At 39.4% G+C, this 27,784-nt stretch overlaps 1 protein-coding gene across 1 annotated transcript; it reads right to left on the bottom strand.

Moving 5' to 3' along the window:
• Window positions 1–1,599: 1,599 nt before the first annotated feature.
• Window positions 1,600–18,864, bottom strand: HTATSF1 (HIV-1 Tat specific factor 1). The gene is made up of 9 exons (XM_067548064.1): window positions 18,495–18,864; window positions 15,522–15,720; window positions 15,134–15,181; window positions 13,412–13,566; window positions 12,217–12,380; window positions 10,215–10,314; window positions 4,931–5,020; window positions 4,161–4,298; window positions 1,600–3,674 (listed from the first exon to the last, which is right to left on the bottom strand). Exons 1-9 carry the CDS (start codon window positions 18,675–18,677, stop codon window positions 3,393–3,395), a joined length of 1,359 nt encoding a protein of 452 aa, XP_067404165.1. The 5' UTR covers window positions 18,678–18,864; the 3' UTR covers window positions 1,600–3,392.
• Window positions 18,865–27,784: the final 8,920 nt, after the last annotated feature.

Genomic DNA, 27,784 nt, shown 5'->3' with positions numbered 1-27,784 from the left:
CCCTTTGTTTTTAAATATTCAGTGTGTTGCCACTATCCAAATTTAATAGCAGGATCTTCAGAAAGCAATTCTTTCAACTTGAGCCACACTGATTACGGGCAAATCATTTCAATTTACTACTAGACCAGAAACAGTTGGCCTTTTCATAAGACACTAATTTAAGAAAAGAGGGTAATAACTTCTCTTGAAATGTTCACTACTTTGACAAGACCTTTTTTTCTCTGCTAACTGTAACAACTTCATAAAGGTATCTTGGCAGGAGCAGTACACATCAGATTAGGAAAACAGCTTTCAAAAGTTAAGGTTGAATGTAGGGTCTGAAATCATGCAGTGAATTGAGCACTTTGGAATGAAACATAAGGAAAACTAGAAACCCATCCTGAATCCTGATCTTGCCATCTTTACTGAATTAAGGGGATCATGGAATCAATCCTATAAAATTGTACTCAAGTGCAGTCTTCACTGGGACTGGTCATGTGAGGGTTTTGTCAGTCTCAGGCCATGTGACAAGACTCAAGTTTTCTGCTACTTTTGTTATACCCATGTATCAAATTATTTTGGGGGCAGATACTGCGTTTTAGAAGTTAATTACTACATAATCACCTGGAATAAAAACATTTACTAAAGGTCTAAAAAAATAATTAAATAATACATTCACAAGTTCTGCAAATCTGCAGATCAGCTAAGAATTCTACGCTAGTCACTGAATTACTGTAATATTAGAATTCGTGATCATGTGCTTCAAATTCATGTTTTGTAATCATGTGATTCACTATAACCAAATGGCAAACTATAATTTCTCCTATAAACTAATGAATTATGAAAACTTAATCTTAATTATTGTATAATAAAAAGGGGAAATACTCTAACTTAAAACCACTATTTACATAAAAACCCCACTGGAAATTAGGAAGTCATTCATCTTACTATTTGTTTTCTATAAACCACTACAGTTCTTGTATAGTTCATGAATAAGCTGCTGGTTTTAAAAAATATTCCCTAATTTACTGTCAAAGGATAAGAGGTAGGTGAAGTGGTGTATCAACTTCAGTGTAATGTCTCATTTTAGACAGTAGTGTGGCAGAATTTCAGACGGCAGCATAAAAATTTGTATATTCTTAGAAATTTTAATTTAAAAATGCCACTAAAGTGGTTTTGTTTTTAGTTTTTTTTGCATTGTTTCCAGTTTGAAATAGGAAGAATTAAAACTTATCCCACTCATAAAGTAACATTCACTTGGTGGGCAAGGCAATCAAATTTTTAAATCAACTGAGGGGGAAGCTATTGTACATCCACCAATTCCTTAGTTTTACACAGGTTTATAAGCATACTTTTAAATAGTCAATACTAAATTGTATTTGATTTGACTCACTGATCAGGCATTTTAGTACTGTAAAAGATTCATTTCCAATTTCAATTCCCCTTTTTAATTGTTACATTGAACTGCCCAGAATGTTTCATATCTTACCAATATAGAATTCCTAAACAAATCAGAAGCACTTATTTTGCTAAAGGTATATAATTAATGATGTCCTCAAAGGTGGGGAAACAGTCTATTGGGATGGTAAGAATTAAGTGGTTTCCTCTCCATGGCATAAATCAACTTAAAAAAATCAAGAGGGTGTTTTATTTAAAATTAGAAAATTGTCAACTAGTTTATAATAAATTAAAGTATCCATCAATTTCATACAAGCAGGGGTTACAGGTCGGACAGTCTTTTTAACTTCTATTCTCATCTAGGTTGCTTACAAGTAAATAAGATGTAACCACAATGGCAAGTACTAATTGATACAAACTTATTGTCATAACCTACATAAACACACTGATTACCAAAAGAACCTAACTGCAATGTAGTTCTTCAGACAAATCCAAAAAATCAGAGAAGGTAACACCACAGTAGAAATCTGAAAGACAAGCAATGTCTTCTATTAAAATTGAGTGCTTTCATGTTGGAAACATGAGCACTTACATCCATAATCTCGTGCAATCCAATATCTAGTTTTTTCAAAAGAATCAATCATTCAAGTTGGAAGTTTAAAAAGTATCCTCAAATGAACATCCATCTGGAATCGGCTCTGAATTAACAGATATGCTGAGGAACTAGGGGCAACATTTTAAAAATGTTGCCTAAAATTTGCCTAAAAAGTAATGTTCTTCAAAAGTGTTGGGCATCCAAGAAGGTCCACTGAAGTCACTGTTGAACTTCAGGCCACTTTACATATCTAATTAAGAAGGCTAATTTTAGGAACGTTTTTGAAAGTTTTTGCCTCACTGAACAAAATTGTTTAAATCAACGTAATGGCTAGTAAAACAAGAACATGTAAATATAAAAGGGGTAGCTAGTTTTTGATAAACATATTCCCAAATATTCATACACTGGGATTAAATAGTCAAAATCCTTTAAATTGTATGAAGTCTTTGGTGGAAGGGGCCTCTCAGGAAGTGGACTAAACCAAAAGGTTCCATCTCAAAGAATATGGTACATATTGACTCCTCACCCTACTGAACACTGAAAAGCATTCCTTAGATTTGTTAAGGCAAAAGAACCCCAAAAGCTTCATGTTCAATGTATAATTTTTACATGCTTTCAGCATATGGAAATACTTCATTCTACCACCAGAATTTATATTGAAGATTAGAGGTCAGTTTCATTTACATAGATAGCATTCTGATGATGACGTGCTTACAGATGCTGATCTCAAAATACTCATAACTTGATTATATCAATTTAAAAATTCAAGCAGGAGGTGGTGAGACCCCTCTATATTGAGCATTTCAATTTTAAAATATCTTCTCTTATGTGTGGCTCAGTGTAGGCTCGGGCAAGAATATTGTTTTTTGTAGACTGAGCGACAAAATCATGCTCCATGATCTGCTATTTAAAATGTCTGTTGTAGCAACGGATGCAGAGGGTGAATGTATCGGGCCTTACCACAACAATGGTTATGGAAAGTTGTCAAAAGTGTTCAAGCCAGTCACTTTTAACAGGAAGATACCAAGTTCCAAAAGGTCTAGGGAAACTAAAGCAAACATTAACATCAATTTTAATATCTTTCTATATTACTAAAATGTTTCAGATTTTGTAATTGTTCAAACTTTGGAGTCCATACACTTCACATTTATATAATTTAAACATTGACAAGCAAAGATATAACGTAAGAAGCCTGGTCAGTTCTGCTGGCAACTTGAAATATTTAGCTTGAACAACAGCCAATTAATATGAACTATTTTAGATCTTCATGAACTACTGCTTTAATGAAATTTCAAAGCACAAGCTGATGACATCAAATATGCATATAATCACGTGAACACTGTCTGTAGTCATCCTGAAGCACAGGATAAGAGAAATCCAAACATCACCCTAAAAAGCATGCTTTCATAAAATGTTAGAGTTATGTATCTGTTTCATCATCACTGCCTGCAAGGCTGCTGTCTGTCGATGGAGTGCCATCTTCATTAATGCCTTTACCATTATCCTCTCTCTCATGCGCTTCGTCATTCACATCACCTTTAGATGTGCCATTATCTTTGGAAGGCTGATCTTCAGGTAGTTTCACACTAGTAGCTGCAGAATTTGAAGCAGCTGCAGTTTTCTCCTTCTCTGCATGTGACTCTCCTAAAAATGATCCCCATCCCTTGAGCCTTTCTTCTCTCTCCCTTGATGTCTCTTCCACCTACATATAAATAAAACAATTAAAATAACTAAAATCCAACTTTTTTTTTTTAAACACTAAGTGAAAGGAGTAGTTTATGTTTGGTAAAACTATGCAACAGCCACTTTATTATGATTAACATTTATACTGCATTAATACCATGAGGTTTCACTTTGGTCACGGCCCATTGTACTAGCTGCTGTACAAACAAATTGTTAATCGTGATTTACTCAACAGTTTATCTTTAGGGTACAATTAAGATAATTAGGGTCTTTGAATAGAATAACAAATAGGCCAGCTCGGACCCCAGATAACTGGCAGCTGTGGGTAAAGCAGACTTCAAATTTGTTTTATCTGCTTTGAAAAGAACTTTTAAAATACATGATTTTATTTAAATTTTAAGTTTCATTTGTTTCCTGTATTTTTAAATTAAAAAATTCACAATTAAGAATTTTAAGAAATTCAAATTTGGTCAAAAAAACAAAAACAAAAACAATTAAGGATTACCTGATAATCTGTTACGCCATCCCATGTTTCAGCACTTAGCTGACGACCACCAAACCACCTTCCATTGAGAGCTTGTATGCACAGATCAGCTTCCTCTGGTTCTTTAAATGAAACAGAGGCCACCCCATCTGGGTGTCGCTGTAAAAAAAACAAAACCCTATCACATACATCATTCTAAACAGGAATTAAATTTTGTTCCAATGATCTTCCTTGTAAGAGATCAGGGTGCAGTTTTGTATGCAGACATATGCATAGTTCTGTTTGTGTGCATACACTTTTGAAATACATATCCTTCCATTCTTTTCCTATTTTGAAGAAGCACCATCTTTAGTACTTCAATTAGGCTTTTCGGCTTTAAATTTTAAACAAAGCTACTTCAAACCTTTCTGTACACAGTCCAGTGTTTAAAAAAATAGCTGATTTTAGCTATTTGCAATTTTGTGTGTGCATGCTTTTCAACTTCTAATGCATATGACTCCAAATCTGTTGGAGAAGCTGAATATTGCATCTATAAACAAGGGGAACTGGACTATGCAAATGTAGAGTTTTTAGCTTTGTTAAAATAGGAAGAAATTTTGAATTAAGAATTTCTGGAAACAAATTTTTAAATTTAACTGAAAATTTGAAAAATGAAATGTTATGGTTGCATGAAAACAAATGTTAGAGAACCAGAAATCCTATTCATAATTTAAGGTGCGTGAACATTTTGTATATTTGATTTGAAAAGGTTACAGTAATTATGCCCAGGCAACATAATAGAAAATACCTACATCAAATAAGAGAACCTTCTTTACTTCTCCAAACTTTTCACATTCTGTCCGTAGGTCTTCCCTGATCTCATTCAGTACTAAAGGATCTTCCTGCAGAGAAATGCATAAATATATGGATTTGTTTTAAATAAGTTTTTAAAATAAAAATAAAGCTGAACGTTTCCGTAAAGGTGTGTAAACTGCAGACTGAAATTCACAATCTAAGGTCCTACAGTTTAAAGGATTAAGAGTGGCATAATGTATTATACAGGAAAAATTTCGTTTATATAAACAGGTAAACAATTTAAGTGACCACTCAAAGTACTTACAACATTAGAAGTCTACTGCTAGGAATCAAATACTGCATTCTTTTCCAGACACCACTTCCCCTGAAAGCTTTACCAAACAGAGGAAGTTAAGAGAATAACAAAAGTGACCAGGAAGGAGCTGAAGGGATTTAGAGTGACCAAATGTATAGACTTTATATATTATTTTTTGGTTTTAAGAGCCAGTCTACACATCTCTGCTGGTTATATTGAAACTGCAATGACATTTCAAACCCAAAGATTTCCTGCTGTTCTTCTCCATTCCCACTATATTACAGTATGTGCTTTAAAAAGCAATATTGTCAGGGCCTGACTCTCAGTTACTGCTCAGCTGAGATTAAATGTGTGGCGGAAGCATAAATGTACAAGCAATTAGAAAGAAACCTCTGAAGAACGAATGAGATTTAGTATTGTGAAACAGGATAAAAGGTAGGAATAAAGGCCAATATTTAGTATTGGTATCAGGGAAACTTGACTGAAATAGGACACAATAAAAGCCCCACTGATTGGGACACCTAAAGCTACTTAAATACATTTCTAGAAAATAGTGAAATTATTCAAGAACCCACTCTTATCAGGCAGCCTCCTACTCCTGGAGACCATGCTGAAATATCCCCAAATGTATGGTGTACAGATCCTATTTGTGGTCACACCAGCGCTGTACAAAGAATATGCATTACCTTCCTAATTCATGGTGCAATGTCTCCTGTATATGCCCAAAACTATTAGAGAGAACATGGGTAAGGTAACATCTTTTATTGGACCAACTTCTGTTGGTGAAACAGACAAGCTTTCGAGCTTACACAGCCCTGAAGAGCTCACCCACATTGTCCAATATCCTGGGACCAATTCAGCTAAAACATCCACTACAAACAGAACTGTACCAGCTACTATAAACTATACTTCCTAACAAATCACATGGCAAACTCAGATCTAATTTGTGCACGTGCAGCATTACTTTTTACATTATTTCTCAAACTTTGATCTGCTTTTTTCCCCAAACTGAATCTCACTTTCTAATTTTCTGTTCTTTCCTACACTGTTTTTTTTCCACTCCTCCTACTTCATCATTTTGGAGTTTCATTTACATTGTTTACTCCCTCTTCCAAATCAAGATATTTATTTAGGTTACATCTGCCACCAATCCCTTCGGCATTCTCAGATCTTTCCATCATGATGCACTGCTGTTTATCACTGTCCTTCAGGCTTTGCCTTCACAACTAGAAAGGGAGGTTTTTTACCATGAGGTAACCAACATTTGTGAGTTCTCAGGGTGTAAACACAGCGACGACAAGGCACTTTAATTTTACTACAAGGTAAATTAGGTGAGATCAACATGAAGTGGGGGTATAGTAATGACCTTGTTTAGTTTACAACAAATGTTAGTTACTGAGAGGCTAAAAAAAGAACCACCTTAGCAATGAAGACTCGGTTTGAACTCTCATGATGGTTTTTAAACCAAGTCATTTTGATTTAAGAGTATAATAATTTACCTGAATATACTAAACTGCAAACATTAAATCTCCCTATTTCCCTTCATCCACTGAATCAAGTGAAATTATGCTTTAGAACTAAATATACTTAGTAATCTAAGGGATTCATGCTAGCTGCCAAGCTGACATTATTGGCATGTGTCCTTTTGGGCAACTTATTTTTTGCAGGTATCATTTTCTTTATTTTACTCAGGGAAAAGGGAAAACCCACTTTCCTTCAGTCTCTAACTCAACTGCCAATGGCTATAAAAACTACATGCTGTTAAGATTACAACAGCTGTAAATTGACTGCTTTCATTCTAATGCCACAGTTTAATTTTAATGAAACTTTTACTTCAAACTACTGGAAGAAAATGTTTAAAATTAAATATACAATGACTAGAAGGGACAAGGTGTGTGAAAGTTTTGATTCAAGATTGCTGGAATATATGACCTGAAAATACCAATTAATTAATGCTATGTCAAACCTAAAAATTTAAGTATTAAGAACATCAAGAGGTTGCTTTGAAAATAAAGGATTTCCTAAAGTCAAATTTTCCACCATGAATTATGAAAATGGTTTGATTTTTTAAATTCCCATTATAATGTATAGGATAGTCCTGGGAAAAGATCAATCAAGCAATACCATTACGGTATTTGTTGAATGGGTTCTTCTTTGTACACAGGGATAGTTTTGGAAATTGGCACATAAACCGAAACAATCTTAAATCCTAAACTAAAATTATAGTCTGGCTCAGTGGGATATTTAAAGTACAGGTCTTAAAATACATATGCTTTAGTTTTGCTCGGCTAATTCACTTTTGAGAATTATTTCTTGCTTTGGAGACATGGTGCTCCTCATTAAGAAAGGGATAAAAAGTACTGTAGTAGTGGATGACATATTTCAGTAACTGGCACACAGAGTTCACTGGAATTAGCCATAAAATTCTTTGGAAGTTTAGGAGACAATTTCTGAATTAGAATATTCTCATCTTTCTCCAATCTGCCAATGTTACTACAGCATTTGTTTTAGTACAGCAAGTATTACCACTAGATTAATCCTGCTCAGGCCTGAATGTTGAATTTATCAGAGGGCATAAATGTATAATGCAAATTCACAGATAGCATAACTAATAGAGAAGAAATAAAGCGAAGAAAGTGGACAAAAAGTTCAACCCACATTCATGAGAATGAACAAGTGTCAAGTTTATTTGTGGTCGTTCAGGGTTTGATCCAGCAAGATGGTGAGTAGTTTGGCCCAGTCCATCTAAGAATTTAATGATATGCTTAACTTTAAACATCTGAGTAAGGCTATTGACTCTAATGGACCGCTCCTGCTTAAATTTGAGTGCTTAAATATTTTGGTGGATCAGGCCAGAATGCAGCAAACACTGAAGGACTGAGCCTTTAGCAATGCCAGCAATAACTTGCTGTCCAGATTTTTTTTAATACAAAGAGTTGGCCAGAAGTTATTTTTAAATATATTTATCCCCCTCTGTAGCTCTTCAGGACTTGTTTATAGAACGAGAGTAAGAGAGCTTTAGTGAAACTTTTTGCAATTTATATAAATAAATATTTGAGAAGAGACTGCCATATAGCTTAGCTACTCCATATAGTCAATTAGCACCAAAAAAAAAAAAAAATCAACTTTAGCTATGTCAGCAGGTTGAAATAATGGCTTTGAGCATGCCCATACACACTTTTCATGTTTTTGCACAGAATGCTAGTTATAAATTTAAAGATTAAATTATATTTAGAGAGCTGAGTTGAAAGTTTTATAAAAATAACAATGTTTAAAAGTTTAACTGAAACATGTTTTGTTGGGAATGTGGCTGTGTACTTCAAAAATAGAGTTCTGATTTTGCTCCATTTGCTACAATGTTTTCCCTTCTAGCACCTGACATTCATTATTCTTTCCTGTACCTTTCCATAAAATGCAGATTTGACAACTCATGACTGCACAGAGTAGTTAGAGACAAAATTCAGATTTTTAAACTTTAAACTCCAACATTTTAAGATTAGACATAATTTTTTCTTTTGCAGAAAAATACAATTTACATTTTTTTCAACAAAACTTCCAACAAATGGAGAACTACAGACCTGGGATAACAAACGTGATAGGTTGTCATGGTATTCACAATGAAGTGTAATAATGCCAGGTTAGCTGACAGTGAAAAACAGGTTGTAATTTAATGACAGACTCCCATTCCTTGGTGACTTTTTCTATCTTTTGTCCAATATATGTATCATAAGTTTAAAGTTTGCAAGTCTTCACTGTTAGTTTTAATAAAGCCTCAGCAAATGGTCTCTTGTGGCCACCACTGTAGAATATAGCAGTTGGGCCACTGAAGTGCAGAAGTAGACGGTGAGTAACATTGAGTTTCCTCCCTTTTGTAGGTTTAATTTAAACCAGACTTGTTTTACACAAAACAGAGTAAACAAAATGATACCCAACAGGCAAAAGGGGTTAACAAAACTGTTTTTAGTAATATAACTTGTTCTGAAAATGTACACTGAGACCTCCTTTTTATAGTGCTTTTCATAAATAAATCTCAAAGCACTATAAGAGCTAGATATTATTCCACTTACAATAAATTTCATGATTCCATTAAAATGAACTAATCAAAAACCCCTTAGTGGTTTCAGGGAGGGATAAACTACAAGAGTTCAGCTCCTGTTACAGTGCTTTAAAAAAATGAACAATGTTACACCCATGTTCTCCAGTGGTCATTAAAACAATGGAATTCCATCAGAATAGTATTTTCAGGTATGTTTACTGAAAAGATTACAACCCTAAACTAAAGATTTGATTGCTCAGCTGACGTATGAAAAGTCAGATAAAGCTGAGACACCATTTCAATTGTGGCAATTCTACTATTCTGCTGACTCCTCCCACACCACTGCCAAATTCTCATCCCACTGCATTTCAATTTGGCTGCTTGCTAAATTTCCCCCTAGCTGGTGTCAAACACCCCTAGCAGCCAGGAGGAGCAATTGCAGGGCAAGTCCTGCTCAGCCACCTGCAGCCCTGGGATGGAGCATGCTCAGCACAGATGTTATCTTCAGAGTTATCAGCTGCCAAAACAAGTTTCCACTGAGCAGGTGCATAGTATAAATTTTCATATTTTAACTTGGCCATATTTGGGCCAATTTCCAGGGGATGACAAATGACATCTGACACCAGTGTGCCCTCCTTCTCCCAGCCAAATGTCAAGTACCGGCTCCAGCCCCTGGTGGCACTAGAGCTTCTAAAGGAAGTAGCTAAAAAAATTTTTTAACATGGGCAAGGCAATATTTTCCCCTGGCTTTGTTCTTGGAAGTGGCTGAACCATTTTAACTGAAATTTTCAAAGAAACATTCAGCCTGAAGCACATTCGGCATGGAAAATTTCCACTTGGACAGTTAACGTGTGGCAAAATTATAAGCAACTGAAAACAGGGTCTTATAATGGGAAATGTTGATTAGTGCCAGCATTACTAGTGTCACCTATTGTCTAGTTATTCCTACCTCAAAATCTTTTGGGTGGAACATGTTCCTGATGACAACAACACGCTCATATCGCAATCGAGTTGTAGCATCCTTCTTCTCAGGCCTCCAATCCAACTGTCTAATGAAATGAAGCAATAGTAAGAAGACATTGTTGCGCCTCTCTTCAGTTTCTACAAGTATTTGTTGAAAAAAATCATTAATTTGACATACACATTTCAGTAGCAACAGCTACTTTGGTTCAGAAGAATTACTTAAATCTTTTAGACAATAGAATGGAAAGTGATCTGTAAGTTAATCACTGTTCCCCTTGCAAAGCAGCCTTAAATACCATAAATATGCATAAGATGGCACATAATACAGATACAAGCCAAATTTAACTTCAGTGGTCACTGTAGTTTACTGAACCTTGAGAAATATTCTGTAGGTTACAACTGAACAGGAGCATGGGGTAAGAAAAGGAGGTAGGGAAACAGTGAGGCTAATAAGAACCTTGAACAATTTAGGACACGATATTTGAAGTCACTTACTGTCAGAGTTCAGACTGGGATTAATTTTTTAAAAAGTTAACAGAATACCAGTTTCAAAGTACAACAAACACCTAAAGATGTCCAAAAAGGTGTTTGAAAATTGTATTTGTATTCTCTCATAAGCTCACGCTGTCTTTCAGTAAAATTTTATTGCTTGCATTTCAAACACTTCATGTTCTTTATAGTACATTATCATAAAAATATTGTGCCACAATGTACATCCTTGGCCACACCCTGAATGTAGTTGCTAAGTTATATGTTCTATGAATTCTCATTTTGACTATGGTTGGTAGGGCTTGTAGAAATTGTACCTATTGTAGTAGTCTAGCTGAAACTTGCCTTGGTTCCATTAACATTTATCAATTTTAGAATCTTAGAAGGAAGTCTGATTTAGTGAAACTACTTATTTCTGATGCTTCTGGGATTTCTGACGGTCACTATGCGAGTTGATTAAGGTTTTCAATTTAAGGAACATGTGCCATTTAAAAGTCAGTGTATGAAAGTATTTAACTTTTGTTAAGTAACACCTAAGATCAGAGAGGAAAATACTTTATTTTGTTCACTTGACAGAACCTCGTTCATAGTTTGACTATTTCCCATGCTTAATCGATCAGTTTCTCCTAGGGATAGAAAAACATTGTAAAAATAATAAATGGGCAGGGAAATCCAGAGGCAGGTATAATACCTGAAATCTAGTCAACTTTTTTAAAAAGAGTTATGTAGTTTCAAGTTGTTTTTTTCCTTTTAATTATAGCAAAATTATTAGCATCACTATTTATTCCTTAAAGAAAAACAGGAATCCAGGAAATTTTAGAATCCTGTATATTCCAATATATGCATTTCAAAATAAAATTTTATATAGCGCTTTCTTGGTTCCAACAATAGGAACTGCTTGATTCTTTAAAGTCACAAGCAATTTACCTCTACACACTTTTTTTTAAATAAAATCATTTGCATGCTGAAGGCAGATGTCAGTGTAAACAAGCAAAAATAGAAAGCAGTGTACTTGTTCATATACTAACTGGGACTTCATGCTAACTGCTCTAAAACTTTTGTAAGTGTAGTGTAATGTAATTAGTTACATTTAATAACATGCAGGAAGCTAAAAAGTGCTGTCTGCTTATAGGACCAACCTTAATCACAAGAGATAGAAGTGACTTTACAGGGTTCCACGGATTCAATAACTCAGGAAGAGAAACTTTCATCACATGTTAACCACCCCCCCTTGCCTCTAAGCTGTAACACTCCTTCCTTACAGAAGAGAATAATGGAAGTCTTTGGCTGGTTAGAATCCATAGAGAACCATGACAATCCAAGGGACTTTTCAAGATGCCAGCATTTAATTTACATTCCTCTCCCCACCCCACCCATTTGAAGTAACTGTAAATCTAGTCTTTGATCTTTAATTGTTGGTGTAACATTGAGTAAATGAAGATGAAACTATTTTAGCCAAGATATTTAGAAAAAACATTTTACTGAAAAAAGTTACAAACTTTTGTTGTAGAGACAGCTTCTTCCTGTAGTCTTTGCATTTCTTCTTCTTTTTGCTTGCATCATACTCCCCCTTTAGTTGAAACTTTGCTACTTCAACATGCAATTTGTAGCCTCTAATCTCATCCTCATCCAGAAGTCTTAACGCAAGTTCAACTGATTCTCGCTATTTGAAGACAAATCAAATTATAAGCAGCTTTGAAACAAGCATAGTCAATGTGAAGATTTTGATTAAAAAAATAATTCCTCTACACTCAAACAAAAGTTTGAACCAGTTTACAAAAACTAATGTTAAATTAATTTTAGCTTCTTTTAGTATTGCTTAACTCTGGCCCCAAAATCACATATTTCATCAGTGTACTTAACAGAGACTCACACCCCAAACTGCAGTTCACCAAGTCACCATTTCTCTTCATTCACATCTTCTCTAAAAACTGAACTATGACAGTTCAAGTAAGTTAATAATAAGGGAGAATTTTAAAAGCTAAAGATAAAATTTTCAAAATCACTTAGTCCCACTTTCAAAAGTTACAGACTCAGGAGCTTAAGCCTCCTTGAAAGTCAATTGGAAAGATCCTCCTAGTTAAGTACCTGTCAATATTTTGCAGCCTGCATTCTGAAAATACAAATAGCTAACAGAATTTAGAAAAACTATCACACCACCACTATGGCCCTAATGTTGTGATGCAGTTTTTCTGAATTCTGCCCGTGTATATTCAGAGTGATATGTAGACGTTAATATTTGTAGTGCATGGGGTCCCATTGTACAAACGTAACAAAAGATGGTCCCTAACCCAAAGAACCCCCAAAAGCTTGCAATTTAAGTAATATATGAATGAAAACAGGTGGATACAATGGACTGTGAGAGCACAAGATAGAGATTATGAACAGCCCTATGATCAGTGGTCATCTTAAGGCATCAAAGTGCTCATTCAGAGCTCTATATCAGCAATAGCGAATAAAAATCAACAGTGGTTGGTAAGTGTCAGAAAAAGTTGCATGCAGTGTTGTAGCCATGCTGGTCCCAGGATATTAGAGACAAAGTGAGTGAGGTAATATCTTTTATTGGATCAACTTCTGTTGCTACAGAGAGCTCAAAAGGTCTGAGAGAAGTTGCAGGCTTATAGTTGACAAAACTGCTTTTTCATGAAGCAGAGCTATAAAAAAAAGGAATATTACATTGAGTGCACCACTGACCTTGAGATAACAACAGAGGCCATCTCCTTTAAGATTTCCTTGCTTGTCTTTATAAAGTTTAATTTTATGTTCTTCTGTCTGAGGATCTCGCATAATGATACCACACTTTGACATGACCTGTATAAATTCATCCTTTGTAATGTCTGGAGGCAAACCTGCAAAGTAAATTCAACCATATAAATCTAGAACGTATTTATATAGTGAATTCCAACTCCAGTTTTTCAACACTGCTAAACCCATTTTAAAAAAGAAACAAGAATGAATGTTAAATGAAAAATACCAGTCTATGCAATGTTATGGGTGAGATTTTACATGCACAAAAATCAATTTGGTTTTGTTAACTGTAACTTAGTTTTGAGCATATGCTGTAATTTCTGTTAAATTTATACGTTTGGTAATCATTTTGCTTTTACGTAAATGTATTGTGGAAAAGTTATGGCTTCTGTGGATTAACTTCTGAGTTTCCTGATCTCTGGATGTGACGTCTGTGTTGCATTACGTGTTTTTAGAATTAGTTTCCTAATATCCAAAGACAATCACACAGCAAAAGCATTAACCTACGCGCAAGTAACTATATTAACCAACACACAATTTTTCTCGGGGCACACATTTAGGTAAGTACACTTTAATTGGGAAAGAAAGTTAAACACTGCATAGTCACCATACTGTTGTCATGCTTACCATTTTTTTCTAATTTAGTAAAACATGCCTTCATTTAAGACTTTCTACATATTAAAGTTTGAACATTTTAAGCAACTGAATTATTTGAGCAGAAGAAAAAAATGCATTTGAAATATTTTTAAATTATGAAAAACTCCTGAGTTAGCCAAGCCCAGAGAGAGTTCCATGTTTTTAAGATATGCTGTTTCAGGTGCATGTTTTTCTTGTGTTCACGTAACTCAAAAACCAACCAGTTCTATTACCTTTTCAAACAAAGTCATCTTTCGGCTAAGAACAAGCATGAGAAATTAAGGTGCAAAAGATATATTTTCATGAATGTTACAAGCACCCAAAAGTAGAAATTCAGAACCAAAGCACCATAGGTGAACTACAGAAATCATGGTTTAAAATACATTGTTCCCTCATTCAAGCCTCCTGCTTACGTCCTCACTCCTCTCCCATGTTATTTCACTCTCATATTTCCACAAGTATTTTACTCAAAACAAAATCCCATTTTTAAAAATCAGAAAATTTTAAAGATATACAAGAACAAATATACACAACGCATCCATAACTTGTGAAAACACATTATCCTGCTGCAAGCTTGTCTTCTCTTCCCCTATTTATTCTGGTTTTTTGCCTCCATTTACTGTATCTTGTCTTAGTCCAGACCAATGATTCATGCGCTAAGTTCCATGTACCACCGCAATCTATGGAACTCTTGCTGGTGGTTCTTGGCGTATGGGCTGATCACACTTAGCTCTCTCTCTCTCTTCCTCTTTCAACTAGCTAAATTGTATTTAGACAAGTAAATTTATTCACTACTTTTCCATGTAAACAATTGCTGTAGTTGTCACAGGGATGTTATGCAATCCTGAATGTGAGGGTACTTGGCCCATGCAATTATGAATGGGAGATGAGGGAGTCAGATCAATGAAACAATGTCTCAATACGTGATTGACACTATTAAGTAGGTGCTCTGGAGCAGAGACTGTCTTATTTATATAAATTGTCTAACACACCTTTGCCACTTTATTTTTAAAAAAAAAAGTGATGACTTACCGGTCACATACACATTTGTGTTTTTGTCTTCTTCAACGTGAAACCATCCTAAAAATAGAATCATAAGTGTATTAGTTGTGCTAACACACTAAAAATTGAACAGATTTTAACATTAAGCTCCCATTTGTCGGTTTCACTAAATTTCCAAGAAGCTTCCACTTATCCCTAGGGAGCTCACAACACTGCTAGTAACTTGACAATATTTCACATTAGAAATACAGATTTTTAGAACCTAATAAATGCTATGCAATTTCAGAAAAGTTTCAAGAATTTTCCAAATGGATGCCTGAGCATCTTTGCTGTGCATCATACTAATGCACAATTAAATGTTCTAATTTTTTCTTAAATATTATATATTTTCCAGCTTATGCAAAATGGAGACCCTTGCCTGCTTCAAGTTTTCTTTTTTCTCCTTTTTGTTTAGAATCTGTTTGTTGGGGTGCTTTTTTATTTGTCGATTGCTGTGCTCCTGCTGTCCTAGAATCCACAGCGGGTTTACTTTCGATCTTTGAAACAGAGGAACTGTCTAAACTATCTGTAGGGAAGCCATAGTTAGCATGATATGTTGCCAGGAAGTCTTCAGTCACCTAAAAAAGGAATGTTAAATATTAATCCATAATAGAGTTAAGAATAAGGCCCTGTGCACAATTACAAATTTACTGGTAGTGAATTTCTGAAGACAACTAAAACAGTAATCTAGATGTCTTCACTTATAGTGAAAAATGTAAAGGATCAAATGGACACTGCAGTTGAAAACTTACAAATACCAGATATTAGTACAGCTATACTGAGAAGTCTGCACATACTTTCAAGAACTATCTTCTTTCTATTTTGCAGACAAACTACTAAATACACTTCGTTAGTGTCCCTTTTTCAAGGTAAAATTTTTTTATACTTTTGCTTCTGCATTAGATTTTTCTGGTACAGAGAGAAACCCATAATGTAATACTAATGGCAGAATTCAATTGCTCTGGACTACAAGCAAGAAGAAGTGACATTGAAAGGCAGCCAAAAACTGAAACACCGACTATTAAACTGATTGACACTTGTGGGTCTCTTTTTGAAGAAACATTTTCAAAGCTTGATTGGTGTTGATAGTAAATCTCTCTTATTATAGGCAACATAATATGTGATTAAGTCAAAGATCATATATCTTTGGCTCAAACTAAAACCTGAATTTTTAGCTGTTTTCCCCAACAACCAATCCTCCCTGCGGAGAGTGGACTCTGATTGAGCAGTGTCTAAACCCGTCTTTCACAGGAACCCTCTGCCTCCCCTCTCTCCCAATTAACTATATTAGATTAGATGCTAAACTTACAGTACCTTACTTGTTGCTAGATAATTTTTTGTACTAAGGTTTTTATAAACGATTTGCAGTATGGTTGTAACGGGAAAAGAAAACATTAGCTGAAGTTTAGTTTGGTGATGTTTTAGTGTCACAAAATAGTTGTTCTTTAAACCAATTTTTTCCATTGTCAAAATGGTCACATTGTCAGACAACCTTCTGAAAGACTAGAACTCCCCTTTGGAAGAAAAGGTTAGGTTTTCCTGAACTAACCCATATGTCAGGTGTTTCATCTGTGTTTAAAAGGGCTAAGACTTTTTAAATTACACAGTGAGCTATGGATGGATTTTGAATAACTCCATGCTTTCATGGTAACAGGTAACTGATTAAATCACTAGTCTCCTTGAACTTGTATATAGATTATTTGGGTCTCAACATAAATTTTGTTTGGATATGCTTTCCTTAACAAGGACTTAAGTCCATGGCTATGAAAGAGATGCAGAATTGTCAATGATAGGCATCTTTCTCCCACACAGAATTAATCTTAATATAAAGCTTTCTGGAGGAAAGAATTCCACATTATGGCAGGGGTTCTCAGACTTTATTTTGGCTGGGACCCCTTTTGAAAATATTTCAGGCAGTGACGACACCGCCCTCCCCATGCCATGCTACCCTTACTGGCATGCCCGGGGCTGACAGCTCACAATTCCCCTCTCCCAAATAATCTTGTGGCCCCCGGAGGGGTCACAACCCCCAGTTTGAGAACCCTGGCATTATGGTAATCTGTGCTATTTTTGGCTCCAGCCAATCTCAACAGCTCATAAAATTTAGCACCTATGAAAATAATCGTAAAGGGTTTAATTGTTTGGAAGTTTCTCAGTAACTAATAAGTTTTGTTTCTCAAATAACCTAATAAATCAGTGAATCAATACCTCTTACTAGTTGTCTTGAAGCAGCATTATTTTCAAATTTGAGTGGGAAGAAAAATGTTCCAACAAAGTGAATTTAAAATTACTTCTGAATACATTACTAAGTTTGTTTTATTTCTTGAAACAGTGCTGGTTTCTAGTGTAAACAATTTGTGTATTAAAGGGGCTATCTTAAGCAAAAAAATCTTAGCAGACTATTAATACGTTTGGTATTCCATCTACCCAAGGCCGGATGAGACATATTATTCCAAACCAGGAAGATAAAGGGAAGGCAACTGTTGCTGGGGCTGTGATTTTCTGGAAGATTAAGCAGACAACTTTATTATAACACCAGCCATGAACACACTACCAGCAACTGTACTTTTTAAAAGTGAATTTTCATAATTATGAAAGGTTCCAATCAAAGCATTAAAGACCTAAAGCCTCTCCACAACACAGACAAGGGCAAACTCCCACACCATTCCTGGTCAGTGGGTCTCCCTCAATCCTGTCCTGGTGGAACAAACTTTCACAATTTCAATGCCCATTTAGTGATCAGGCTCATTTACATGAAGCACAAACCATGAGCAAAAGAATACAGGACGATAGATTCGTCATCTCACATATCCAACAAACTTAAATGATTAGATATGATCCACACAAGAACACTGAGAAAGCATTCCAGACTCCAGCCACAGAGCTATGCTTACATTAACTATTCATGGCGAAGGACAAAACCCCACATGCAGTGATCTATGAAAGAAGGGGCGGGGGGGGGCAGTGCTTTGCAAAGCACTGCCCCCACCTACAATTGCGTTGCCCTAGTATCTGCATGTGTGCAGCAGCAGAAATTCTGATGCCAGGCACCTAATGCTGAGACGCCTCGGGGCGAGGGGAGGCTGTAAATTAGACATGAGTTTGCAACGAGATACGGCAGCTGAAGGCCAACGCTCTGCGGGGCTGCAAAGGGCTCAGCCCCGCCGCGACTCTCTGGGTTGGGGGAAGCGCCTGCCCCGGGCCTGGAGTCGGCGCAGCGTCCAGCCCTGAGCGGCATGAGCCAATCGGACAGGCGCCCAAACCGAGAGGGAACCGGGGCCATGGGCGCGCCCCGCCCCGGGGAAGGGCCTGGCCAGGGCGGGCCGCCCCCCCCCCCCGAGGCCCGCCTCACCTTAGGGAACCAGGCCTTCTTCTCTCGGTCCCACTCGTAGGCGGTCCCGTCCGCTGGGTCCACGTAGGTGAAGGGGTCGGCCTCCCCCGCGCCGCTGCGGCGGGCCTCGTACAGCTGCTGGAGCCGCAGCTGCTGATAGAACTCCTCGTTCCCGTCCGAGCCGCCGCCGCCGCCGCCGCTCATCGTGCAGGCTCGGCTCCGCGCCGCCTCAGCGGGCCCGGGAACGTGCCTCGGGCTCGGTGGCCCTGAGGAGCCGCCCCAGCTCCGCCTCGCGAGCGACCGGCCCCTGCCTCCCCTCAGGGAGGCAGCCGCTACCCCCCCGTACCCCGTTTATTTGCCGCCTGGCCCGAGCCTCAAAGTGCGCAAGACCGGAAGTGACCCCTCTCTCTCTCTCTCTGCCGCCAGGCTGCCCGATCCCGGAAGGGAAGGGGCGGGAGGAACCATTCCGAGAGCGCGTGCGTGGAGAGAATGGACGTGCCCCACGGAGCCAACGGGAAAGAGGGCCGGACCAGCACATGGGCAGCTGCGGGCCAATGGGAGGCTCAGAGACAGCGGTCGGCCCCGCCCTGGGAGCCGGCCGCGGCCGCGCGCTGTCTGATAAAGGCCGCTGGGGCGTGGCTTCTTTTCCCGCCTAGGGCGCGTTTTAGCGCAGTGTTTCCTGAGGGCGGGGCCTGGGAAAGTTCTAGATGGGGGAGGGGGGTTTTACCTGACAGTTCCGCGTCCTCCCTCCCGGGCAGGGTTAACGGTCCTGGCCTAGGCCAACGTACGTTTCTGAGGGCGGGACTGGAGACCCTGGCCCAGCTCCCCCAGGCGGGGCCCGGTCCTGATGGAGGCCGGCCAGTCCGAGCTCGAGCAGCGCGGCGGCCTCGAGCAGGGAGCTGGGCCTAGCCCTACGGCACAGCAGCCGGCTGTGGGCTGTCTAGGCCCCTCCCGGTCCCGTCCCAGGGACCCCGTGCCAGCGTGGGGCAGGGCTGTGTGGGGGCGGAGGGTGGGGGGCTGCCTTGGTAAAAGGTGTGAGAACCGCTGTCCTGGGTGTCTGCTCTGTGCCCCCTTAGGAAAGGGGGCCCTCGCTGAGTCTCTGCTCAGGGCAGCCAGGCCCGTCTCACACGGGGCTGCTTGCCACAGGCTGTCCTGCCTGCTCCCTGGTCCTCCTTGCTCTGCGTGGGGGCTAAATACTCCCTCACCCCGAGCCTGTACTGCCCCATGGCCCTTCAGCACAATCCACGTCCCCCTTGCCACCTCTGGCCCCGCTCACTGCGGTTATCTCCTAACCCCTGGCCGGCACTGCCCCTTGTCACGTACACCTCCTCCCTCAGGCCTGTGGTGATGGGGCCAGTCGTGATGTGCTGGTGGTCTTGAGATGTCACCATGCTGCTGCCATGCTGTTGTGCCCGTGGTGCTGTTTATCTTGTCCACTGCGTACTTTGGCAGCATGAATTGCAAAGTTTTTCTGATGATAGCAGCAGCATGCTGCCCTGTGAGCGACTCCTCAACCTGTCATGCCATAGAAACGTTGTGCAATAGACTTGTGCAGCATGTTTAGCTTGCAAGGTGCCAGGTAGTCCCATCAAAATCAAGATTGGCCTTCAAATGTCTCCCATTCATGCCTGCTTGATGTTCATTTCAAAGCATAGCACAGGTCATCTCTGCTCACTAAGGTAAGAAAGACACAGTTTATTATTCTTTTATCAATCTACATTTATACTCTTAATATGGAAATGCATTAGTGTATGCTGTCACATTTATGCAAAAAATGTCAGTGCATCCTGATTAGTTCATTGGTATACATGTTAGGCAGTATCAGAAAAAGATTAGTGACTTATTCAGGGACCCAGTGAACATTGGGAATGGAAACTTGGATTAAAGTGCCTGTTCCAACAACTCAGTACAAGGAGATGCTCCCTGTTTGCTTTGTACTGTGCCTTTGGAAGTCCCTGAGTTGTGGCTCTTGTGCCTAATGGTGATTTTGCTCATATATTTCAAGCTATGTGTTCATTTACTTTCACTGGAATTGAGCAGTTCACATTCCAGACCTTCCTTTATAAATGTATTTGTTAGTGTTTCAGTGTAGTGTTAAGAACATAAGACTGGCAGTACTGGGTCAGACCAGTGGTCCATTTTGCCCAATAAGCTGCCTTCTGATAGTAGACTGTGTCAGATGTTTCAAAGGGAATGAACAGACAAGTGCAATTATCAAATGATTAGCCCCAGCTTCTGGCACTCAGGGGTCTAGGGATACCCAGATTTCTGACCACCTGGTTAATGGCCATTGATGCAGGTAATAGCCATTGATCGTTCATCAAAGAATATCAAAATATATTATAAATGAATGATGATTCACACTTCTGCTGTTGGTTGCAGTGTTTTTCTGGTGCTAGGCAGCCATCTTCCATTTGGATAGAAAGCTCATTTTCATAATATTTTATTGGCAGGAAGAACAAACCAAAGATAAAATTCTACACTGGTGTTGCTTCGAAATGTTATGTTGCCTCTGGTGTTGCAACAGAGGACATGACCAGCCTTGTCCAGAAGTGGCCATTGCTGAGACTTCTAAAATACTTTTACTGTGTCCCAAATATCTGCTTTCTAGAAATAAGAGGCTGGTATAAGTTATTCATATCTACAAGTTCTGGAGAATGTGCTTAGGCTTACTGTTCAAAAAGCTATACTGATGCTGTGCAAATGACTAAATTTGTACTCAGAATTTATTTGTTTAATGGGAGAAGATTGCTTTCTTAATGACAGTACCAAATTGGTAATTAGTTAATTATTCATCAGTGTGTATTATATTTTAATTCTGTATGTCATGTTCTCAGTGCATTGGTGAGGAGATGGGAATGCTGTCTCAGTATTATTATAATTGTTGTAGAATAATAGTCATTTACTTAGTAATTAATAAAGCACAACACTTAATGGTAAAGTTCTTAATCCACTACTGCAGGAATATTGTATGAAAGACATTTTCTAGACAGCACCATTCAAGTCTGCAATGATATGGTTAAATAAGTACTACATATTATTACATAGTGAAGCTGTGATTACTTATTTATGCCATCCTGCACTATACAGGACTTCCTCAACTCTGAGTGGCTATACCCTGGGTATGTTAAGGCATATGCAGAAATACTCCATGTACTATATTTCAAATTGGGTTTATGGGAGCTCAGTAGTTACTTCACCCCCAAACCAAGCGTAATTACTGTAGTTGCTCTTCTGTCTCCAGCAGATGTATTTCAGCTCCTTCATCCTTCTGGAGTTCATAGATTTGTAGATTCCAAGGCCAGAAGGGACTATCGTGATCATCTAGTCCAACCTCCTGTATAACACAAGCCATAGAACTTAACCAAAAATAATTCCTAGACCATATCTTTCAGAAAAACATCCAATATTAATTTAAAAATAGTCAATGATGAAAAATCCACCATGAACCTCTGTAAGTTGTCCCAATGATTAATCACTCTCACAGATTAAAAAAAAATGATGCTGTATTTCCAGTCTGAATTTGTCTGACTTCAACTTCCAGCCAGTAGATCAAGTTATACCTTTCTGTGCTAGCCTGAAGAGCCCATTATTAACTATTTATTCCCCATGCGAATACTTATAGACTGTAATCAAGTCACCTCTTAACCTTCCCTTTGCTAATATAATTAGATTGAACTCCTTGAATCTTTCACTATATGGCATGTTTTCATGGGCTCCAGGTATTGTAGGTGGGGGAAGGCTTAAGCTTCCCAAACAGCCAGGCATGGCCCCATTCCCTCCTGCTGGTCTGCTCCAGGCACTGCAGCACGCCTCCCTGAACAAGGTGGGGGCTGGAGGGGGGGGGGGAGCTAGCCATTGGTTTGGGCCACCCGCCTGGTGCTCCAGGCCTGCTGGTAGGCTCTGGGGTGACCTGGTGGTGCTCTGGGGTGGCTGGGGCTGCCTCGCGGGCGCACAGGGTTGCACACGGCTGGGGCCACCGGTGGGTGTCGGGGCTGCACGTGGCTGCCGTTCCAGGGTAGCCAGGGCTGCTGGTGGCTGCTGCTGCTCTAAGGTGGCCCAGGCCGCTGGTGCGTGCTAGGGCCGCTGCCCTGGGATGGCCTGGGTGCCGGTGGGCGCTAGTGCTGCACAGTCGGGGCTGGGCACAGCTAGGGCCTCCGACGGGCTATAGGGCCGCCTGGTCTGTGGTCTAGGGCGGGTGCTGGGGTCCCCGGGCCGGGATGGCTAGGACCACCCAGCTGGTGTTGTGGGGCGGCCAGGGTCATGTGCAGCTTGGGCTGCGCAGCTAGTGCTGGGGCTGCTGCCCGTGATGTGAGGCGGCTGGGGCCACCCAGCTGGGACTTGGGGTGGCTGGGGCCATGTGCGGCTGGGGGTGCCAGGGCTGGCCTGTCGGGACTCGGGGTGGCCTGGCTCTGGGATGGGGCGGGGCTCCTCCAGCTGCAGGAGGGGGCGAGAGGGGCGTAGCTTCAGGCAGAGGGGCTGGGCCATGGGCTAGACTCCAGTAATGGGCAGTTCACCCAGCACCCATGCAGGTTTTGTAATCCCTTAATCATTCTTGTGGCTCTTCTCTGAACGCTCTCCAATTTATCAATATCCTTCTTGAACTGTGGATACAGTATTCTAGCTGGATTGCATCTGTGCCAAATACAGAGCAATATAATCTCTCTTCTCCCACTCAAGATTCCAAGGATCGCATTAGCCCTTTTGTATCATACTGAGAGCTCGTGTTCAGCTGATTATCCACCATGACACTCAAATCTTTTTCAGAGTTGCTGCTTCCCAGGATGGAGTCCCCCATCCTGTAAGTATAACCTACTTTGTTTCTAGATATATACATTTACATTTAGCCATATTAAAATGCATGTTGTTTGCTTACATCTAGCTTACCAAGTGATCCAGTGCCCTGTATCAGTGACCTGTCCTCTTCATTATTTACCACTCCCCCAATTTTTGTGTCATCTGCAAACTTTATCAGTGATTTTATGTTTTCTTTCAGGTCATTAATAAAAACATTAAATAGAATAGGGCCAAGAAGCAACTTCTGTGGACCCTGCTAGAAATATACTTTTTCAATGATGATTCCCCATTTACAGTTCCATTTTGAGACCTTTCAGTTAGCCAGCTTTTAATCAAGTTCATATGTACCATGTCAATATAATATCTTTCTAGTTTTTTAATCAAAATGGCATGCAGTGCCATCAAGTTAGTGTAATGGGATCTACTTTCCATAAACCCATGTCGATTGTCTTAATTATGTTGTTCTTCTTTGATTGATTGATTAATAGTTAAACAAGCCTCAGGAGACTGTCGCTTAGAAGATGGAGGAGGTTTTCACCCCAAGAAGTGGGTCCAGTTTTACTGTTATTGACAAAGGCATAACTACTACAAAAGTCCTTGTAATGGTTTTGCCCTCACCGCCCCATAGCCTTAATAGTGAGGTACTATTAAATATATTATGATAGGAAACTCTCCCTATATTCTAGACCCATGTGTACCTCCAGATATTGTTGTCCTCCCAGGAGGTCTTCTGCCACAGTATCAGTCTCCTTATCTACCATATCTTCTCTATTAAGGTTTTTTGGCACATGTCTGTGAGAAAGTGGCAATCCCACTTTGCTCCAAATAAAGTTTATACATACTGTATGCATTCAAATTCTTTCCCTTCCTCTGGTTTAGCCTTATTATTATGAAAGAGTAAGAACTTAAATCACAGACTACATTTTCTCCCTAACCATGGCTGTTGCTAGATTTGTTTTTTTTGCTGGGTCTCCCATTTTTGTCCCTAGGGGCTAGTGACTAGAGGGTCACTCCTATCTTTCATACTTTGGTGGCATTAACAATCTGCATCTGTCACAATTAGACAATAGAATTTAGGCCCCAATTCAGCAAAGAATTGAAGTACATCCTTAACTTCCACTGATTTCTGGGGGATTCTATTAAAAAACATGCCTAAGTGCTTTCCTGAATTTCTGATTGCTATGGAATGAGTCATCAGAAGTGCCCTGCCATCTTGTCACAGTGCCTCTCTGCACACTACCAGCAGAATTTGGTCCAGGATTTAAAAGGACGGGTAGCTTGATCTTCTTACACATTGATCACAACCAGTAAAAGCCAGTTAGAATATAGAAGAGTAGAGCTTTCTCAGGAGGATAAGCTCTTCCAGATCACTTATTTCCAAACCTAATAATTAGGTTTGGCAGAATTTAACACACATTTTTATTTTAATTTATTTTAAGTTTCTGCAGGGTATCAGCAGCTTGGACTAACCCCCAGCAGCAAGGGAGGCTAACCTATTGCTGAATTGGTCCTTCTGGGAGCTCATACTCCTCTTCCTCGCAGTCCTGGCCCAGGGTTTCTGCCCTGCCAGGACTGCAGCCTTCCTTCCTCCCCACACCTTGGGCCTGTAGGGATCCAGTGTGAGTGGCCCCACAGCTATGCAGGAACTCATCTGCAGCTCCACTGTCATGGGACTGAGTGAGCTGGTGGCTGGGCAGGGCAGGGCAGGACAGAGACCCCCCAGTACTCCTAGCTGCTGAATGAGAGAGCTGGTCCATGACAGTGGGGATGCAGAAGACTCCTTGTGCTGCCACGGGTTGGTGACACCAGATCCTGTCAGGCGCAAGTTGCAGGGTGTGGGAGTCTGCTTGATATGTTTGTGTCAGTATCCTCTGACACACTGACATTGAAGTTTACAAACCTTGACTGACAGCTTGAGAGAAGTTTGAGTTACTTGTTGTTTCATAGCTCCCAAAATTAACATCAATTTTTTCATTAACCTAAATTATATTTTCATATCTTTGAATAAAAACATCAATGCATATGCCAGGAAAAGCAGTTTCCATGGAGTGTTGTTTTAATACAGCCTAAATTAGAGGGTTGAAGGAAGAACTATAACAATCCAGTTGAGGGAATTTGACATCCCCTGATCCAGATTCTGACTTCAGTTAAACTGGTGAAAATGAAGAATAACTAAAATCAGATTATTTTAAGCATTTACGAAGATTTCTTCTGATGTTTATTTGGAGGCAGAGGAGAAACAACATTGATATAAAGTAATTGTCTCTAAGTGCTATAAAGCAGTGGTCCCCAAACCAGGGCATGCCCCCTAGGAGGGCATGGAGGAACATCTGGGAGGGAGTGCGGCGGGGCCCTGACCAGCCCCCCACAAGGGACTGGGGTGGGTGTACTACTGAGCCCTGCTCTGCCCTTAGTTCCGCCCCAGCTGCAGCTGCTGCCTCAGCTGCCGGCCCCCACTTCTGGTCACTGGTCCCTGGTGGCGACTCTGCAGTCCTGGTCTTGGCAGCAGCTAAGGGAAGCGTCAGAAGAAAAGTATGGAGACCACTCCTATAAAAAGAATGCAGCTTACATTTTAAGGCCTGTTGAGACATACAGCACTGCAGCTATGGTGCTGCAGCATGTCTGTTGAAGACACTGTGCTGAGTGGGAAAAACGCTCCTGCTGACATAGCGCTGTCCACACCGGCGCTTATGTTGGTGTAATTTATGTCACTCGGCGGATGGTTTATTCAGACTCCTGAGCGACATAAGTTCTGCTGACATAAGCTGTAGTGTAGACATAGCCTTATGTTGCTTTGGTTGTTTTGTCAGATCTGTCTAACACTTTCCCATATCCATGCCTTTGGCAAATACTGTAAATATTTAACTTGTATTTATGGAGGACGGGTTGACTTGGGAAGTGGTAATGGGTTAATAGAACTTTCCACCTCAAGGCAGAGTACAAGACCATCTCAAATCATATGATTTGGATCTCAGATGTATATTGCTCAGCACATCTGTATTGCATATCTGTAAACGTATATTGCAGGTACTCAGCATTTCTTAAAGTCTGGTACTACATGTCCAAAAGTTACAATAATGTGGCTGTTGAATGGCCTGTTTAGTGGTATCAGTTTAGTTTCCAGTAGATAAATGTCAACATCAGAGGACCACCCCACATCTGACACTTATTTTGGTATCAGTTTCAGTATAGAGACCAAGCATTAAATAAGTGTGGAAAATAAACTATCCTCTCACACATAAAAGTGGTTCCTCCAGGTTGAGGCTTAGGCATGCTGGCAGGGCTGTGTGAGGGATACTTGCCCTGCTCTTTGTGATGTACCTGATTAATGAATAATTAAAGGACTTATCTCTCTAGACATAACAGTACATTTTTTGTGAGCACTAAATGTGAAATTTTAAATTCCCTCTCACCTGTGACTCAATACAAACATGTTTATTAGCTAGTTGATTTGTTTGTCTGTCTGTGCCAATCACTTCATTCTGGCTGTCCAGCATAGGCTTCCTAGCTTGCTTTTTCATTGGACAAAACAAACAGCAGAACAACTACATTTAGCATATTTTCAGGTGTAACAGCAGCCTGCAAACAATTTAGCTAACATATAGTAGTATAAGCAAGAAACATATGATTTAAAAATCAGGACAAACATGTATAATATGTGACTATTCTCTTTTAAAAAAAAATATATATATATAGGTCTAGCCCAACAGTGACCACCTGATTGATATGTATTACAGTAATTTGCTGTTAGGATTATCACAGTTTATGATGTGTGGCATGCTTCCCATGGAAATTAAAGCCATAACACTAACTGGTTTTCAACTGTGACATGCTGTGTCAGAAAATTGAGCAGTTCCTTCTTGTATTTTGTCTGATCAATTTTCATTCAGTAGTCTGTTCTCATATATATTCTAAAAGAGTTGAATAAAATGAATCCATTTGTAATTTATATTAGTAATTTCCACTGAGTTTGATTATTTATTGAATGCAAAACATTATCCATATCCTGTCTTTTACAGCTGTAAAACATCTACTTCCTCACCATATGTTGTGGTGATGTCCAGTGATGATAAACTGCAGAACCATGTGATAAATTGGCTGGCAGTAACACTTCCACCCTCACAACAGACTCACAGATACCACTTAAAAATGTTTTTTTATTTCCCCAAATATGGATTTCCCATGTCATGGCCCAAGACAGAGGACACACAGTATTAAATTTTGGAGCAATGATGGGTTTAAAATCCAGTATCTTGAACTACCAGGGATAGTTTACAATGGAACACAGTACTTGTTACTAGCTCATGTGATACCAGATTGCAAATTGCTACATCATGATTTATAGAACAACTATTTTAGAGGTTTCAGAAATTATAAATAAATTTTCCTTCTCACAGAGTGCTGTAGAGTTGGATTTATTCTGCTAATGGAGTTTAGTCTTACAGGCAGAAAAATATTGAAAATAGTATCAATACATTGCTTTTAAAACTCTCAAATAATTTCTCATTAAAATC

This window comes from Emydura macquarii, unplaced genomic scaffold (genome assembly GCF_026122565.2).
Source record: "Emydura macquarii macquarii isolate MOO-44397 ecotype Brisbane River unplaced genomic scaffold, CSIRO-AGI_Emac_v2 contig_1253, whole genome shotgun sequence".
In the NCBI taxonomy this organism is placed as follows: Eukaryota; Metazoa; Chordata; order Testudines; family Chelidae; genus Emydura; species Emydura macquarii.
Note: the sequence above shows the minus strand (reverse complement) of the source record. Positions and strands in the feature narration are given on the sequence as shown.